At 36.1% G+C, this 20321-nt stretch overlaps 1 protein-coding gene across 8 annotated transcripts in view; it reads right to left on the bottom strand.

The window, feature by feature from the left end:
- Window positions 1-20321, bottom strand: part of WDFY3 (WD repeat and FYVE domain containing 3) — a 256297-nt gene that overhangs the window by 141721 nt on the left and 94255 nt on the right. For 7 of the 8 annotated variants that reach the window (XM_029234758.1, XM_029234756.1, XM_029234757.1 and 4 more), the window contains 3 exons: window positions 17842-17965; window positions 6486-6595; window positions 2539-2700 (listed from right to left, as the gene is read on the bottom strand). In XM_029234758.1, coding sequence (XP_029090591.1) covers window positions 2539-2700; window positions 6486-6595; window positions 17842-17965 — 396 coding nt within the window. Of the gene's footprint in view, window positions 1-2538; window positions 2701-3672; window positions 3746-6485; window positions 6596-17841; window positions 17966-20321 lie in introns of those variants that run through there. The other variant, XM_029234760.1, reaches the window with a different exon arrangement.

Genomic DNA, 20321 nt, shown 5'->3' with positions numbered 1-20321 from the left:
ATTTTCCAAATCAAATCTTTGTCCTCAAAAATAAGCTAGATATAATTCCTTGATGTTGACTCTTAAGATAACTAGTTCTTAATCTTCAAAGGCAAAAGGCTTCTTAAAATAATCTAGTATAATCCTTTCATTTTACAGAAGAGAAAACTGAAGAGTCTACTCATTCCTCTTCGGCCCCTACACTAACCACTTCTATTTGTAGGGACTCTGTTATAAAGTCCAGCCAACTGTGGCAGAGCAGTAATTGGCCACATCAATGCAAATGCAAAGCAAAAAAAACCTACATGAAGCAGTACCAACTGCTAAGGTCCCAGGAAACCATCTGTCACAAAATATAAACATAGGGATTTCATCTATCATAAACACTATGTGTTCTGAAAACATTTAATAAGTTGTGCCCATTGTTTTTCTAGACAAAATGATGAAAACAATGTCCAGCCTGCAATGAGGAACTAAAAAAGGTAAGTGAGACACTAAAGGAGTACTGGACTAGGTGGTGGGAGAGCTGGGCTCTAATCACTGCCACGCACCTGCTGTGGATCGGTTTCCATAACTGTAAATGAAGCGTTTCATTTAAATTTTCTTTTGAGTTCCTTTTGGCCTTTAACATTCAATGATTCCAATATGCTAAAATGAATCCCACATTTAGTTCAAAGTCAGCACCCAGTGTTTTCAGATATAGAAAAAATTAAGTTTTAGGAAAAAAATCTCTGCTACTTATTTAGTGTTAAATATATAAAATTCAGCTTCCTCGCGTTGTGTCTAAGTGAGATGATGGATGTTCACTAAACACTGTGGTCCTCATTTCATGATGTATGTAAGTCTAATCACCATGCTGCACACCTTAAACTTCAACAGTGCTGTAAGTCAATTATAGCTCAATAAAAGTGGAAGAAAAAAACATTCAGCTTCCATTTATTGCCTAAGGTATTAATTAGTTCTACAGAAGGGCTTTATTGAAACAGGGCTCTAGTCTGATTACCAAAGACTAACCCACTCCATTCATCAATGTCTTAAAATAGCTTTAATTCCTATGTGGTTTACTCTTTTATTTATTCCCACTGCTCTTCTCATCCAATCTAATTGAGGGGTTAGATAAACCTCAAGTCTAATCCCATTTCTGCCATCCACTCACATCACCATTTTTGAGGAAAACAGAAGCTCTGAAGTCATGGATTGTCTTGTAAATTCACACGAGATAAGGGATGCTAAACACCAGCACAAAAGTATCTAATAAATCAAGTGTTGAATAAATATTTTTTGAATTAGTATTTTATTGATAATCTTGTCTTTTCCTTTCTAAACCATCTTGGTCTCCCTCTTCCCGATCTTCATTGCTAGACCTCAACAAAGCCTGGAGCATTCCTGGAGCAACGACCCCAGTTACACCAGGTGTCATCAACATGGGTCCCCAACTCTACCGCACCTACTGCAGATCCACTGTCGTCTCTGTTCTCTCTTCCTACTCTCACAGATTATGGCGCTGGTGGTGGCAACAGCAGGAATCACATTTATTTATTAAAAAATAAATATTTTTATTTCATGTCTACTATGTCTGAAGCAGAGAACCATAGCTTTGGTTATTATTCATTTAATCTTTCCCAAAATCCTTGGCATCTTATTTCAGAAAACGGGACTCGAACAGGTGTTGGTTTTTTAAATTGAGGCATAAAAACACATAACAAAATTTAACCATCTTAAATCATACGCAAATATAGAGTACAGTAGTGTTAACTACATGCACATTATTGTGCAACACATCTCTAGAACATTTTCCTCTTGCAAAACTGAATCTCTGTAACACGGAACAACAACTTTCTTTTCCCCACCTCCCAGCCCCTGGCAACCAACACTCTACTTTTGAAAGTTTGACCACTTTACTTATAAATGGAACCATGCAGTATTTATCGTCTTGTGTCAAACATGTATTTTTACATGGACAGATTATATTCTAAATGTCTGTAGTTTGTTTGTTTTGAAAATTTTCTCCCAAGAAAGGATATCAAAATGATGATAATATTTCCAGGCTAGCTAACAAAGGTATACTTAATCTGCTAATGCTATTAAAAGAAGAGTGGCAACAGTGGGAAAGAAGGGCTTTATAGGCAAGGAGCAGAGGAGGTGGCAGCAGCCACTAAAATAAACTGTCTTTTCTAAGCTAAATATTTATATAGGCTAAGGACTTCCTATATATAGACAGCAACAAAACAGAATTTCTTGACATTAGAAGAAATATTATGCAAAACTTAATTATATTGTCAATAAAAGTTTTCCTTGCTTAGTTCATTTTAGAGATGTTTTTGCTATATCAAAGGTAACCTCTGTTCAGAGAAACAAATTTGTTAATCCCTCATCTAAATATTCTTCAAAAGAAATGTGCAGATTCAAGAAATGTGACAGATGAGATAAAGTGAACTTATAATAAACAGCATGAAATACTATAGAAAATGGAATAGGCAGGACATCTATTTAAGGAGTGTACCTGTTACACTTTAAATAGAGTGGTATAGATGGCCAGGCAAATAGCACCTTCCATACCTGTACAAAAACTTTCTGGAGTAGTCCACGACGTTCTGCTAGAGGTAGCTCATTCTGTGCACCTCCAACTGCCTCAGGCACATGTGGAAGGTCAAAAAACAGATATAAACATTTAACCAGGGTGGAAGGCACTGACATCGTTGTCATGCAGTCCACGGTTTTCTGGAAAACAAACCGATAAATAAGTGAATAGACAGATAGACAGATAGACATAACTACTTGGTGTAGCTAAGTAAGCTCAAATTTTAAGCCAGAAAATTATATATGAAAATAACTTTTTAAATGCCTGAAAAAAAATTAAAATGACTCCATGCTGACAAATACGTATTTCCTATTTGGACAAATTTGCTGTAACCAAATATTGAGAAGTTTGTTATTTAGTAAGGTATTTATTAGGTTGACTATTAAGAGGCAGCATGTTACAAAGAACATAAACTTTAGGATTTAGAAAAGATTTTAACCATGAACTTATTAGGCAAACTAATTTTGTTAGACCTCACCTTTCTCACCTATAAAATGGATATAATAGTACATATCGCTTAGGGTTAATATGAGGGTTATATAACAAATGCAAAGATACACTGAGTACTAAATTATATATTAGTAGTTGCTTTACTATCACTTTTATTTTTATTGTAGATTCTTAGGGTTGGAAGGGCACTTGAAGGATATAGCCATCACTGACACAAAAAAATTTCTACATTGTTTTCAAAGATTACTAAAGGAAGAAATTTTAGACATTCTTATGGTGAACATTTCAGCACTGTTAAGAAATATGCTATAATAATTATAAAAATCTTTCCATGGTACAGTTTGGAATAGAAAGTTTTTCCATGCTCGAGATCAACAGGTTAGCATCATCTGTCGATCTGTTTTTTAATTTTGACATTAAATATTTCCTGAATGCCTAGGGTATGTCAGTCAGTGTGCTGGGAGCTCGGCATGCAATGATGAAGGATCCCTGCCCTTCAGAAGACTGTAGTCTAGAGCAGAAGCAGGTTTGTTAATAACTATGATTTAATCTCTTATGTGTAACAATGGTAGTACATTCAGGCTAATATAAAAGGGAATGATCACCACTGGCAGGAGTAGAATGGAAAAGTGTCGGAATTAAAACAAGAGGGGAAAGATCACCTGGAAGATACACAGGAGCTTAGGCCATATGGTACAGAATGTTTCAGGAACCTGAGTCCAAAACTGCTGACTCCTGAAAAGCCACAATAATAATGTCTAATCTTTAATGAGTGTTTATTATATAACAGGCATAAAGCTAAGCACTTTAAATACATGCTCTCACCTATTTCTCAAGTCATCCCTACAAGGTAGATTTTATTACTATACGCTCCTTACGTTACAAAGGGAGCAACTGAGGCTCATCACTATATACCCTGTCTGGGGTTAGAGAGCGGGTTAAGTGGCCCATGGTTTATACATGCTCAATGACCTATGCGTGTGGTCTCCCATTTTACTTTTACTTTTATTTTGCTGGGATTGGAGACCCAATGAAGTGTTACAAAGGAGTTATAGAATCAGATTTTAGAAAATTAGCTGGTGATAGTATAGACCATAGATTAAAGAGCAGGAAGGTGAGAGCAATTAGGAAACTAGTACCGAAAACCGTAAGAACGGCCGGACTTGAACTAATGCAGTAGCCGGGTGACGGGGAGGAGAGAGCGCCTAAGGAACAATCCTTTCCAAGATCTGGCCCCTTTCTACATATCCACTATGATTTCCCTCTTCTAATACTCAAAAGCTCTCTGCAGTTCTCATCTACCATTTATTGTTTCTAGACACCCCATGTCTCCATCTGACTCTCAATTTAAACGTCTGTTCATGCCTGAAACTTTAATTCCTCATCTTTCTTCCTACCCTCACCTACAAAATTTACAACTCCATTTCTATTTTCATAGTACTACATATAGCCCATTATTGCATTTTATGGTATTATCTTCATCCACTTCATCTCTGTCATCTACATGTTGATTCAGGACCATGTTTTTGTCATCTCTATCTCACTGCTGCCAACAGAAGATAGCATGCAAACAAGAAAGTCAGCTCAAAACATAACACTGGGGCTTCCCTGGTGGTGCAGTGGTTGAGAGTCTGCCGGCCGATGCAGGGGACACAGGTTCGTGCCCTGGTCCAGGAAGATCCCACATGCCGTGGAGCGGCTGGGCCCGTAAGCCATGGCCGCTGAGCCTGCACATCCGGGGCCTGTGCTCCGCAACGGGAGAAGCCACAACAGTGAGAGGCCCGCGTACCGCAAAAAAAAAACATAACACTGAATTTTCTTTTTTAAATGTCTTTTTCCAGTTAGACTATTACTAGCTATCCCTTCATATTAAGCAAAATGATATGATTTTTCATTTTCATCTTATAACGGATAGATTAAAAGTACAACTGGGTATCCAAACCGGTAATCGGCAACATTTGTAATTTTTTTAAGTGATTCTTTTCTCCTGATTCTTTTCTTATGCTTTTAAATTGGTCTATCCATTTGTGCACATTTAAGTTAATACACATTTACTGATTTTCTACCATGTTCTAGGTGTTATGGTATGACACAGTCTATGCTCACAAGAGAGAAAGAAAAATAGTGCAACTACAGAAAACATGAATAAAACTTAGAAATATTCCAATTAAACACTATTATTTTATGTATTATTCTAAGCCAAACCAAACTTTGGTACAGTAACGTAGAGGCATTTATAGCTACCATCGATAGCAAGTAGAATTGGTATTTTGATAGTCACTTGATATGGCCATAGACACATGAAAACAATGGTCTACTTTAGGACTATCTGAAGGTTACTTAGTACTTAGGGTGAATAAACATCTCCATTTGCCCAGGACTGAGGGGTTTCCTGGGATGTGGGCCTTCTATGCCAAAACTCAGATAGTCCCAGGTAAATCAGTACAAGTTGGTCTTGTTCGTTTTCTGATTTAAAAAACAAAACATAACACAATATTGTAAATCAACTATACTCCAATAAAAATTTAAAATATAATAAAATAAATAAAAAACAAAACAAAACAAAAACCCAGCAAATTAAAAAGGAAACAGGCCATTCCAAAGAAAAAAAATTCTAGTGCTGCTTACTTTAGGCTAGTAACTGGTTTCAGGATATGGTTACTAAGAAATGTGCACTGTTTCTCCTGTGGCCTGTCACGGTAGTATGATCGATGTCACATTTACTTTTGTAAATTCCATGAGGTATTTGAAAGCCCATAGTAATTTAGACACTAGTCATTCTCAAGATTCGTGTGGACTTTGAAGGTAATTATACTCTGGATTTTAGAAGGCTGAATAAACTTCCTTCATCCCCAAGACATCACAGGTCACAAATCGGGTATTCAAACAGCACATAAATGACTACATGCCATATGTATCATGACAGATGCTTAAAGCTGATTTAAAGGGAAAAAAAGCAATCTCCAGAAAAAATCAAGTAGGAAGGAAATATGTATTATCCTGAAAATGACAATATTTCCTTATTTTGCATAAAAGTTAGAAAAATTTTAAAGTATTTTCCATGTCACTTATTCCTTATTAGCTAAGTGACCTTAGAAGAATCTTAGATGACTCTTCCAAGTCAAAGTTTCCCTAACATGGGTTACAGAAATGCAGTTCCTGGGCTACTTCCCTCCAGCCACAGGTAGCCCATCTTTTTGCCCAGTGTGCTGTACAAATGGTACCATGCTCTATGTGTGCTATGATGTGACAAAGATGGAAAACACTGTTCTAATTTAAGCATTTCCTCATGTGTAAAATGGAAACATTAACCTCCTTATAGAGATGTTGTGAGAAGCATGAAATAATGTGTAAGAAGAATTAGAAGAATACACAGATTATCATAAAATCTTATTTGGATATGATGATAAATTTAATTTCACAAAATCCCAAGAGGATTAAAAAGACGCTTCAAACATGAAAGCCAAGAATTTACCTGACCAGAGGATGCTAACAAATTAATTGTTGTCAGAAGCATCCAACCTCTACTGGCTTCTTCACTCTGATTGATTTCCAAGAATTGGACTATGGCCCGACTTGCAGCCTCTATAAAACCAAAGGAAAGTCATTAGGTAGAGAGAAATCACATACAAAATATGTTAAAGAGAGCAATGTTTTAATGGTATATGTAGATGTCATCATATCAATACAGAAATGTAAAAGTCAACCTATATATTTTAGGAAAAGGTACGTCACAAACTAGTCAAAAAGAGTCACGTAACAGGGGAAATTTGAGTTAAACCTGCCTGTAAAACAAGTCTCTCTAGAAACTGGGAGGGAGGGATGGAAACAGAGAGATTAGGCACACTGTATTAAAACAAAAGTGTGGCTAGAGGAATGATCAAGAGGAACAACTGTAATAACATAGGGTTCACATTCTAGAAGAGCATATGCTGAGAATTAGAGTCTAATATCAATAGTAGTGACAGAAAATGCCTACTTACGAAGGAAGGTAAGCTAAGGGCTGTCTGTATTTGACTCTTTGGGCAAGAGGGAGCAAATGTAGTTTCTTGAGCAAAGTAGATGATGAAAGGATTATTTTAAGACTATTAATTTAGAGTGATGTGTATGACAAACTTTAAGGGCAAAGAGATTGATGGGGGAAACAAATTAGGAGGTTGGCTCAGTGATACACACAAGGGGTGACCTGAACAGCTGACATTAGGAAGAGATAAACAGTGAGGGAGTCATTCATAGAACTGTAGTGTTGGAAGAATCTTTGAAAGTCAACTTAGTTGATTATGTTTTTAAGGATAAGGGAAAATGGATAAATCCTTAACCATGCATTTAATTTTATCAGCACAGAGTTCATCAATTTTTACATTGTAATAGTAGATGAATTAAAGTCAGAAAATAAGTCCAATCTGTTCACTGTAAACCAACATGTTAATTTACTAACGTATACTTAACACACGTCATAAAGACACAGGATGTAGAATAGAATTTAGGTTACTTTAGAGGTATTCTTTCCTTTAAGACATTTAAGACAATCAAGATAAAAGTGTTTTATTCAATAATTGAATGATACAAAACTTACACATGATACTGTGCTGGACATATTTCATCTTTATATACTTCCATTTGAAAGAACATGCTAAAGGAAAATTTTTTAAGATACCTTATTTTTACTGAGTCTTAACTGTACAACAAGCACTGTTTTTTGTGGGGTTTTTTTGCCGTACGCGGGCCTCTCACTGTTGTGGCCTCTCCCGTTGCGGAGCACAGGCTCCGGACGCGCAGGCTCAGCAGCCATGGCTCACGGGCCCAGCTGCTCCGTGGCATGTGGGATCTTCCCGGACCGGGGCACGAACCTGTGTCCCCTGCATCGGCAGGTGGACTCTCAACCCACTGCGCCACCAGGGAAGCCCAACAAGCACTGTTTTAAGTGCTTGCAGATTCAACTCATTTAATCTTTATGTAGAACCCTGTAAGTTATTTTCTATTCTTAGACCCCTTATTATAATATAAATTGAGAAATGGAGAGGATAAGTAATTTGCCTAGAGTCAGGGACAGAACTTATATTCAAATCCAGGCTACTTAGCCTGTAAAAGATAAAGATAGTGATAAAAAAATTTTACTGGAAAAGAGAAGTCAACAGAACCCTGGCTTACTTCGGGTATTCAGTATCTGGTAAATGTTGAAATTACTGTATTCATGATCACTGATTTTATAGTCTCTTGCCCCTCTCTAGAAAACAAACACCGTGGGAGCAGACTTTGTCAGCCTTGTTCAGAGCTGATCCCCAGTATGGAGCACATCACTGGCACTAAGTGGGCACTCAATAAACACCTGTTAAATGAGTGAATAAATCAACCCAGGGAGATCAAAGGACACACTGAATTCAACTTCTCAAGAACATCAGGAGGTTTGCATTTATTATGGGTAACAGAGATTCCTGAAAGTTTTGAAAGGGGAGTAATACAAAGAAAGCAATGTTCAAGGCTGATTAAATAGAGAAAGAAGAAAACAAATAAAAGAATACCATTGAGAAACCATCTTTAGCAATCATGGTTTAAGATCATTGGTAAAAACTAACCTGCAAATTTTTCCTGCAAGCCTACAATGGACCCCAGCCATTTGCTATATAACACGAGCAGTCTTTCCTTGATAGTAATTAAACGCTCATGTAAGGAAAACAGCTCCTTACCAGTTGGCTAAAATTCTTAATCAAAGGCTGACATGCTATGCTTTCATTTCCTAGGCTTCTTCGTAACCAGGCGACTTTGGTTTTAAATTGTGCATTTCCAATTTCGTAACTCAACATCTTAAAAAAAATACCTGCAGTCTTCAAATTGCTTTATTTTACAATTACACAAATGTAATGAAATTCTATTTCATTAAAAAAAGAAACATTGATTGGTAAATCAACTGATCAATACCACCTATGTCTCTCACAGAGGGAAAAAAATATTTTGAAGAACTAAGCCTACTTTAAAAGGTAAACAAATTTATCTCCCTGGTAGAGAATCTAGAAACCTACAGATAAGACACATTTTGAGTGACTCCAGATTCCACCCATAGTACTTAACACTATTAACATTAAAAGAAGTTTGGACAAATATGTTTTTTCACTGCTATTCAACAAGTTGCCAATTATGAACAATGAATGCCAATGGTTATTTTGAGAACCAAAACACCAAAAATGTACTCTTGGTTTGAAACAGTTCTATATATCTATCTGATCAATGGCATTTACAAAAGTGTGTGGTTTCTTTCGTTTTGGTTGACAATGAACATTAAGATATTCCTCAAGATAAGAAAAGACAATGTATTTTCAAAAATGTCCTATTTGTTATTAAACATTACAACAGTTCAGTAGATTGCTGAGCTGATTAAATGAGATAATACGTATGAAAATAAACCTTGAAAAGGATCAAGACAGTATAATTATTAATGGTGTCCCTTTAACAATTTTACCAACTTAATAATAACAACTGCTCTTTTTGAGAAGAAGATAGAGACTTCAGTTACATCAGCAATAATATACAATTATGTTATCTGGCTTTGAATTACAGGTGCATACAAAGAAGTCTTGACAATAGTTGTGGCTGAATAATACAGGAGAGATTGGAAACTCTCATTGATAAAATAGACTATCTTTACATAACAAACATATTCAGAAGAACTATTTTACTTTCACCTACTAATTTCAGTAGGTTGCCATGCAAAACAACTTGATGGGATCTCCGAGTTTTCATTTTAAATAAATCAAGAAGCTCATTGTAAAAGTATGTAACATTTAGTGCTATCTTTAAAAAGTTATGTAGACAACATATTAAACCTCCATAAACCACAGAATTTCTTAAAACTTTGAAAAACGCTCCTAGTCAAAAAATATAGCATTATGATCTTTTATTTTCACCAATTTTAAACAAATACAAATTTAAACACTGATTTAACTTAAGATTATAAGATTATAATAAAAAGAACATATTAATATCAGCCCATCTTGAGAGTTGCCAATCATTTTGATTTAAGCTTTAGCTTTCATGCTGCATTACAGTACACATAGTTAGGCCAAAAAATACAGAAATGAAGTTAGTAGAGCTCATTATTAGATTAAATAAGAATATGTAGACAGTTTTAAAGGAAATGTTAAGTTCCCAGTCTACACTGAGAGAGTGTAAGTAAATTCAATTAGACTGCATTCAGAACAACCAGAACACAAAACGTGTTAATAATAAGTGTAATACAATATTTTTTCCTTTTGCAAAGTCCATTTAAAGCATAGTCATTTTCAAACTTATGCTTCAGGATGATAATGTGAGACACATCAATAGTACTATTACACTTTTTTCATTAACTAAGAAACCAAGCCCTAAACGCCCATTCCCACCCCTCCCTTCCAAAAAAAACCACTTCCACGTTAGTGAGAAAAATAGTATTAGGACTCATAGCTTCCATGCTTCTTTCAATTTGATAATACATCATCACACCTTGGGAATGAAATTACCTGAAGGTATTGTGGCTTTGAAATCCTTGGAGGACAGCGGGGCACACTGTTTTTCTGTTTAAAAAAAAAGGCTGGGTTGTCTAATTGGGGATTCACTACATTATACTAATCCCACCACAAGATGCTGCACCAGGTGCCAACTGTGGTCAGCATCATTTGGCTTCTCTATCACTGGGCCGCTGCCCAGTGGGCATTACAGCACTGGGCTTAACAGTGGCACCTAGCATGCAGCAAAGTCATTAACAATAAACTGAAGATACTATTTTTACACAGGTGGGAATTTTCTCTTTCAATGATGTAAAATCGACCATGTGACTGACCTTAGAATTAAACAGACTGCATGGCTGAACTTAACAAATAACTAGAAGAGATAGGGAAAAGTCTTAAGCCATATCCTGTACACAATATGGCTACAAAATTATATATTTTTCAAATTAGTTGAAAGTCACTATAGATTTTTAACAAAACCACAGGGAGGCTATAACCAAGAGAATTACGAGAGACAGAGAGAAGAGGACTACTGTATTACAAATCAGCCCATGTACCCACTTTGCATGTTGATCTACCTAAAATTTTCCATTTTTACTAACTTCTGATGGATAGATTTAAACAACAGAATTGCCAATAAGCATGGTTCCTACTGAGATATCTACAATGAATGTTAGAAGTGATCTGGTAAAAAGACTTGATATGTGAATGGTGATTAGGTAACAAACAAAGTAAGTATTTCACACCAAATTCAGAGGAGCTCTGGAAAAATAATCTTTCTCTGATGCACAACAGATAGAGCCAATTTTCAAAAGAATAACAGAGGACTCATTCCACCTGCTTCTTTTTGGAGAAAAATTATGTGCATGTAAATCATAACAAAAATTACTTTCAATGATAACTTCCTATAAAATAAAAGGTTATGTGAGGTATTGAAAGCAGCCAAACTCATAGAAGCAGAAAGTGGAACGGTGGTTGCCAAAGGCTGAGAGGAGGAAGAAATGTAAAGTTGTTGATAAATGTGTATAAAGTTACAGTTGTGTAATATGAAAAAGTTCTAGAGATCTACTGTACAACATTGTACTTACAATTTACTGTACTGTACATGCAAAAGTTTGTTAAGAGGGCAGATCTAATGTTAGTGTTTTAACCACAATAGAAATCAATTGATCAATCGGAAAACCAGAATGGGATATGCAAGAAGAAAGATGATTCAGGATGTACCTAGATCCTCAACATCTAGAATTTTTTACTAGAAAAATCAAAATATCAAAAAATCTCCATGAAAGTACTTTTGATAACAGCACTGATCAAAAGAAACTTCCAATGTTCAAAACTAAAAATGAAAGAAGAGAACAAGGATTCCAAAAGCCAGAGTTCTTCAAGGCTGACAGAGGAGACACTCCAAAACTATGCTTTTCTCTCTTAAACATCAGTAAGCTGGCTTTTCTAACACTCTTCTAACTCTTAAAGCATAATGGGGTAGGGGGGAGCACAGAGAAATCCTATGTCAAAATCAGTAAAACTTTTTTGAGCACCTAATCTGTGACAAGCATTCTTTTACAGGGGTGAACACAAGAGACAATAACATTAAATAAGTAAATAAACAAGGTACTTTCAGATGACACCAAACCTCTAAAGGAAGTATTTAAGGTGACTGAATAAATACTCACTGGTGTGGAGATACAGGATAAAAGATCTATATTTGAGATAGGGTGATTTGGAAAGGTTTCTCTTGTGGAGGTAAAACTTACACAAAATTGAATTGAATCTCACTGGATTCTGAAGTTAACGAATTTCAAAAGTTTAAAACTAAAACTTACATGGAATTACATGATATGAAAAAATGTATCTTAAAATTCCTGGCAAACAATATGTCACCAATGGAAGAAGGAAGGGCACAAGGGGCTCTCTCTATGTTTGCAGCTTCCTGTGAGTCCATAATTATTTCAAAATAGAAAGTTTAAAAAAAAAAAAAACTTATGTAACTATTATTGTAATTAACAATGAGACATCTCCTCCATTTAAGATACTCTTCATTATTTCCCTATGGATATAAAACTGTAAAGAGATTTAGGAAAACAAATCTCCAATGTAGAAAAATGTTTTTCTACAAACATGCAGATTAGGTATTCATAAAGACAGCAACAGTGAACAGAGTATAAATAAGCTTTGGAATTTTTTTTTCTAATCTAGGGCTGTCACTCAAAAAAGAAAATGCAATGACAGGAGTCAACATGTGACAAAGAAATTTCCCTTCATACTACCTATTTAAAATAGCTAAAAAGGCATAAAACACAGAAATCTTATATTTAAGACAAACTTTTCACTTGTATAGGAACAACTGAAATCAATAAAGATAAAAAAAGGATGCAATCCCATTCTGGTGGAGAAGGGAAAAGACAGGAAGTTTACCTTAAACTATCTTGACCACCTCTCACCAGACTTGCTTCAAGGACTACAAATATAATTAAAACTGCCTCATTTTAAAGTCCATACATCAATTCATATAATGTACAGCTTCTGATTAAGAGATTTTGTCCTCAATCTAAAAATACTTTAATGGCTGTTGCTCCAAAGACTCCATAATGGGTCCCCCATTAAAGATGGAAGGTTGAGCACATGCATTTATCTCTTCTCTGTCCTGAAACCTCACTGCTATAAACTGAATTGTGCCCTCCCCCCCAGAATTCATATTTGAAGACTTAGTTCCTAATGTGATGGTATTTGGAGATGGAGCCTTTGGGAGGTAATTGGGTTTAGATGAGGTCATGAGGGTGTGTCCCTCATAATGGGATTAATGCCCTTATAAGAAGAGACACCAGAGAGCTCTCTCTCCTGGAGGTGAGGCCACATTGAGAAGGTGCCATTTGCAAGCCAGGAAGAGAGATCTCACCAGAAACCAATCATGCTGGCACCATGCTCTTAGAATTTCAGCCTCTAGAGTTGTGAAAAAAAATTCCTGTTTTATACTGGTCTATGATATTTTGTTATGGCAGTCCAAGCAGACTGATACGCCCACTAAAATTGTTGTTTAAGGATTTTTTTTAAAAAATCATAAACCCATAAGTACAAAGAAAATAGGAAAGGTGAAAACAACAATGTTTTGGATACTAAAACAGCACAGAAATTAGTGGGAACTGATTTAGCAGACTCTAGAATCTTAAAGCAAGTACAAGGAAAATACAAAAAAGCAGCTAACTACAACACAACCTCCAAGAGGCTCAGGAATTGGTGGCACTAAGTACCTTTAGAAACAGAAGTAAATGTGGGACTGTACACAGAAGGACTGGTGAAGTCTGTGTAAGAGCAGCTAGACGCCCAGATCCCCACTACTGTGTGGGTAGTAGACTAGAGATTTATTCACTAAAAAGAAAAACAGAGGATGTTTGGATTGGGGTGGAGGGGGGACAATGACATTACACCAGGCACAGTTGTGGGCTCATCATGAAGATAAAATAGAAGCTTATGTATTGATACTAAATGTTGAGGGTCCTCAGACACTGGCTTCTAAAATGTTCAGAGTCAGACATATACTGTCTAAGTAAACACTGGACATTCTTCTCTGGGGACTCTGTCTAGCTCAAGGGAAAGATGGTCAACAGAATGGCTTAGCAAAATGACCCTAAGCTGAGGCCCAGGCAAGCTCCAGCCACAATTACAAAGCTACCCAGCAACTTTCCAAGATTCCATTCTTATACAGCAGTAGAGGGCCAAGGATGATACACGGGAGGACATTCTCTAATATAAAAGAGACAAAAATAAAGTAACAAAAAAGACTACCTGAAAGAAACAGACTGTGGAGGAAGATAAAAATCTGAAAAGAAATTTTAAAAAAAGAAAAGGAAAAGAAACCTCAGAGCGTTAAGAGAAGCCATGAAAGGAAAGCAAAAGACACCAATAAAAAAGAAAAAAAAATCTCTTAGAAATTAAAAGTATCGTGTCACAAATGGGGAAAAAAAGAAAAAAACCCACGGAAGGAATATATGGTAAAACCAAAAAGCTCTCCTAGCAAAGAGAGTAAAAAAGCAAAGACAGAAAATAAGAGAGGAAAGATAAGAAAATGAGAGGGACAGTCTTAGGGGTACACGTGATAAGAAAGAGAAAACAGAGGGGAGGATATTATTATATAAACAATTCACAAACCTTTCTCAAAATTAAAGGCTATGAATTTCCAGACTAAACAGGTCCAGTGAGTACTCAGCATAATGTATAAAAATAGGTCCACTCCAAGGCATGTTATCATGAAATTTTAGAAGAGGAGGGCCAACGAGAGGATTCTAAATGCTTTTATAAAACACACACACAAACACACACAATACAGGCCACAGAGAAAGAATGGAGAATTTAGGTAGCTTCAGATTTCTTACTAGGAGTATAGGAATCTAAAATATGATGGAGAAATTATTTTTAAATTCTGAGATAAAATGATTTCCAATCTAGGACCTTATATCCACTGAAAGGAGGATAAATGTAATGCGAGCTGAGAGATTTTCCAAAATAACCTTGGGAGTTCAACCTAGGCTGCCTGGAGAAGGACCCACTGACCATGTTTCCAGAGGTGCTGCACCCAAGCTTAATTTTCTATGACACTCGTAGCTTCCACTCCCTGTGGGAGGGCCTGTAGCTTCCCCTGAGCCCCCAAGTCTCCTGGAACTAAACAGCTAGCATTCTCAAACAACTCCTAGAAACATCCAATAAGAACTCAGATTCAGTACTCAAACAGCTTAGATCACAAACGGTGTTTCTTCACCATTATGATTGCATTCATGCTCTGGGTGGGGAATATCCCAAGCACACTTCTGTGAGATAACGAGGGTGATGGATCTGTGCCTTCTTTTCTCTTGTTGAAGCCTGGTTCTACAAGTTCCCCTTTCTGCAATAAAGCCATCCTGTATGATGTGATAAAGTTTGTTCTAAGCCCAGTACCTGAAAGCTTGTCACCTTCCATGGTTAAGGGGAAGGAACTCATTTTATATAGCAAGAGTCAAAGGAATTTTCACTCACAGATTATTATTATTCTTTTTTTTTTGGTGATACGCAGGCCTCTCACTGTTGTGGCCTCTCCCGTTGCGGAGCACAGGCTCCAGACGCGCAGGCTCAGTGGCCATGGCTCACAGACCCAGCCGCTCCGCGGCATGTGGGATCTTCCCGGCCCGGGGCACGAACCCATGTCCCCTGCATCGGCAGATGGACTCTCAACCACTGCGCCACCAGGGAAGCCCTCACTCACAGATTTCTAAAAACAAATACAAAATCCAAAAACCAAAATAATAACTGCCCTGCATCCTTTTTCAGGAGGCTGCTGGAAAAAATATTTTACCAAAAATGAGGAGGTTAATTTGAGAAAAAAGATGACATGAGATTTTGGAAACAGAGACTCTATCCCAAAGAGGTGGAAAAACATCCCAGGATGAACTGAGTGAAGATGAAAAAGTGACAGCTGTCCAGCTGGCCTAGAGAGCAACTACTACAGATTAAAGCAGACCAGAAGGTTCTGGAAGAGCTATTTGCAAGAAGATGAAACTGACAGAATATCTGATGTCTTCAGTGATATTGGGGGAAATTCAGAAAAACAGAGGAGTAGGGGAAGAATGCATAATGAAAATGTAGAAAACTAGCTTTTTTAAAATAAGGCAATTATTAACTCTGACTGATAGAGGTGGAGAAGTTTTCAAGAAAGAAAAAGTAATCAGAGTATATCATATGGCTCACCTTTGTATAATGTTTTCAGTCACAATAATGTAATGAATACTGATCTAATCAAATTATGATAGAATGATATGGGGATATAGAAGTGAGAATCTGTGGGATAGTGGTGAGCTTAAAAGTCTCACTTCTCTTGTGGTAAGCCTGGAGATGGTATCTAAATATGAAAAATCAAGGGCACACAGTATAAGCACATTAGTTAGAGACACAGAGGCAAATACCAAAAAAAGTTAAGAGACGTAAAAAGTCAGTGTATCTTAGGAGTGCAAAATGAGGATGAACCGGGATGATGGAAGGGAGATACTGTTTTTAATAAACCTATAAACTATTTGACCCTTAAAACCATGCACCTATATACTTTTAAAACTAAAAGTAAAAACTAAATTAAAAAATAGGATTATAGGGCTTCCCTGGTGGCGCAGGGGTTGAGAGTCTGCCTGCCGATGCAGGGGACACAGGTTCGTGCCCGGGTCCGGGAAAATCCCACATGCCGCGGAGCGGCTGGGCCCGTGAGCCATGGCCGCTGAGCCTGCGCGTCTGGAGCCTGTGCTCCGCAACGGGAGAGGCCACAACAGTGAGAGGCCCACGTACCGCAAAAAAAAAAAAAAGTATTATATAACAAAGGCATTATCGTTACAATTGGAAAGATAATAATTCAATGGGTGGAAACGATAAGTGATTTTTCAAAGAGACACTAGAAACAAAACTTAAATTATTGATTTCTTGGTCTAATGCTTCAGTAGGAAAGCTATCACTCAAACAACCACTAAAAACCAAAGCAACAAGATAAAAATTAAGATAAAATCCTTCAAACATATTGCTAATTTAGAAAATGAGTAATGGTAATTAAAATCAAAAAATCTTATTTTAATCTTGATTAAATGGGATGATACTTTATGAAGTTTAAAATTACCTAATTATGAATAAGAAGTTATTCAGGCAGCATTTATAAAAGGCCTACTGTGTAAAGCACTGTGGTTAAAGACTGTAGGTTATACAAAGACTAATAAATAGTTTATGGTCTAACAGAAAGATAAAGATACATATATAAACACCACTCGTGAAGCTGAGTAGTTAAGAAGAGAAAACTTTTCCTTTGATTAAGGAAATCAAGAAACATTCTATCTAGGAAGTATGACTTAATCCAAGCTGAGAAGATTTAGATGTACTAAGATGGGGGGAGATGCTCCTTCCTGAATGAAGCATCACAAGGATAGAAAAAAGAGCACAGAAATGTCTGGGACTATAAGTAACTCATGATTTGGTTGAAATACAGAAAAAGGAAACAAGAAATAAAAAAGCGTATGCAAAAATGGTGGGTATACATATGTATTTCCAGGTCCTGAGTTTGTGTTGAATGTCATGCTAGGAATTTGGATTTTGTTCAGAAGGAAACAGAGTGCTGTTAAAAGGGTTAGGTCAGGGGTGGTAGTGGTCCAAGGAAAGTAGCCTTGGGTAGAACTACTCCACTTGAGAGTAAAAGGTGCTGACAGTAAGAATATGACAGTAAGAATGGGAATGGGGACTGGTACTGAAATCCATGTGCTTAAAATCAGGTCAATTTTTTGTTAGATTTCGACAACACTTTTACCAAACTGTCCATTCAAATAAATTAGTTTTTGCTGGTTTCTGTAAAAATACCTGTGGATTTGTTTGATGCTCTCCTTCGAATTTCTGTCACCATCAGTCGTGAGACTTGTGTTGTGAACTGCAGAAGATCAGAAAATTTTTCTGTCATTGTATTTGGCGGAGCATTTCCAAAAACCTGTGATGAGAAAAACAATTTTAATACAGCATTGTCAACTTCTTTCTTTCATTATGTGCTTTTCAAAGTGTGATATGACTTGAAAATCAAGGAAAGTATGCTTGCATAGTTACTTCGATCTGAGTAAGTTTAAAACATATCTCTTTCAATAAATGCCATCTAACCACATTTTCTTATACATGTAAAATAATTTGTTGAATGAATAATTAAATAAACAAAATCTAAAAGCCAAAGACCAGTTATCTATAAAATTTAAATCAATCTTACTAATAAACTTTAGAAAATATAATGTAAATATATTTTCTAAAGTTTATATTTAGAAAATAAATATAAACTTCTAAAGTTTATAAATAAATATAAACTTTATATTTATAAATAAATATAAAGTTATAAAAAATATAAACTTCTAAAGTTTATATTTAGAAAATATAATGGTAAAAGCAGGGACTTATCTAATGCTAAGTCCTGGGCTGAATACAGAATTACTAAACTCATCTTATACCTCAGAATTTCTGAATTCTAACCATAATAATTCCCAAAACAAGACTGTTAATGAAAAGACTAGAATAAAAATGAATGAGAGGGTCATGAAATACACTTGTCTTTACAAAAATCTACACTAGATGAACTTTAGAATAAATCATTCTAAAACTGGCATAGGTTCAGCAAAGAGAATGAAAAAAATAAAACCTGGACAGACTGTCATAGGAAAAGAAATAGTATTATAATAGCTATATAACTGGATGCATCCTGGAATATTGTTTTAAAAAATGTTTTTTATAGTGGGACATCCCTGGTGGCACAGTGGATAAGACTCCATGCTCCCAATGCAGGTGGCCTGGGCTCGATCCCTGGTCAGGGAACTAGATCCCACATACATGCCGCAACTAAGAGTTCACATGGGGCAACTAAGGAGCCAGCAAGCCGCACTTAAGGAGTCTGCCTGCCACAACTAAGGAGCCGGTGAGCCGCAACTAAGGAGCCCACCTGCTGCAACTAAGACCCAGCGCAACCAAATAAATATATTTTTAAAAAATGTTCTTTATAGCTAAAAGAGAATTCTGTGTCTCCTAAAACTATTATGATAGCCCTCTACTGTAATATTAACTAAACAATATTTTGTATTCTTATTATCTGTTCAAATGTCACTGCAAAGGGAGGAAACGTATCTTACCCGTCATTGTGTTCCTTGCCAAGCTAGCACCCTGCCTTTTACAGGGATGTTCCCTGAATATGGCTGTTTGTTTGTATGCTGCCTGCTCCCACAACCAAATTCTAGAAAATGTTTAGGTAGCATGCAAGGACACAAATTATAATATGAGAATATAAACAAAAAGTAAGAACAAAACCAATCAAATAATAAAACCAAGGCTAGGGAGGTAGACTGGGGAAAAAAAGTCTATATTTGCCATATTTAGTCATGAATTTTGGCTCAAACATACAGGAGAGAAAACCTCATGAATTACATGGTTCTCAATGTCCTTAGGTAAGGAAAACATATATTTAACGAAGTACCTCTATTCTTCATACCATAATGTAAAGATTTTCTTCCAAGGATCCTATTAAAAGGATACAACTTATAATATCCTTGTAATAGTAATGTTTCTTACATTCTTACAATAGACACCATGTTTCTTACAATCACCCTCAAATTGAGCTGAAAGTACCAAACAAATGATAAATCAGTTCTACAGGTTATACTTTTAGCCAGGTAGTCTGTTCTTTAACTTGACACACAATTTTAAATTATCTCAAAGAACAAACAAACTGTTCTTTTCAGGAACTCCTCAATGAATTGTTTTTCTGCTGAGATTTTGATAAATGTTATGTGCTTACAGTTAACCTATGTCGCCTGCTAAATACCATAGTTTTTAATAAACAAATTGGAGATAGATTAGAAATTGAGAAGCCTCAATTTTAAATTTGAGCATACTTTCAAGGAGGAGAGATTCTACCCGTCACTCTCTCTTGAAATTTTTATTAAATAATTTCTGTGCCTTAGAAAAATGAAAAGAATGGCCAATTTATTGACCAAATTTATCTCACAGACTTAAAAAGTATGCCCAGTAAGCACAGCCCTGTAAGACTACATTAATATCAAACCAAAGCAATTTGGTTACTAAAATCAACCTCGCTTGAAGTTCACAGTTGATTACGACAAAGTTTATTCATTCCTTTCTTTCCTCCCTTTTTAATTATTTGGTCCATATAAAAATAACATATTGCAACTCAAAGTGCATCTTTTAAAATAAACCATCAACTATCTTTATCAAATAAAATATCTACACCATTTGGTTTCTAGTGAGGAAGGACACATGCTTGAATAGCCATTCTACTTCCACCCAGAAATGAGTAT

Source organism: Monodon monoceros, unplaced genomic scaffold (genome assembly GCF_005190385.1).
Source record: "Monodon monoceros isolate NGI ecotype Baffin Bay Population unplaced genomic scaffold, NGI_Narwhal_1 Super_Scaffold_20, whole genome shotgun sequence".
In the NCBI taxonomy this organism is placed as follows: Eukaryota; Metazoa; Chordata; class Mammalia; order Artiodactyla; family Monodontidae; genus Monodon; species Monodon monoceros.
The sequence above is the reverse complement of the archived record's forward strand: the minus strand, read 5'-3'. Positions and strand labels throughout refer to the sequence as shown.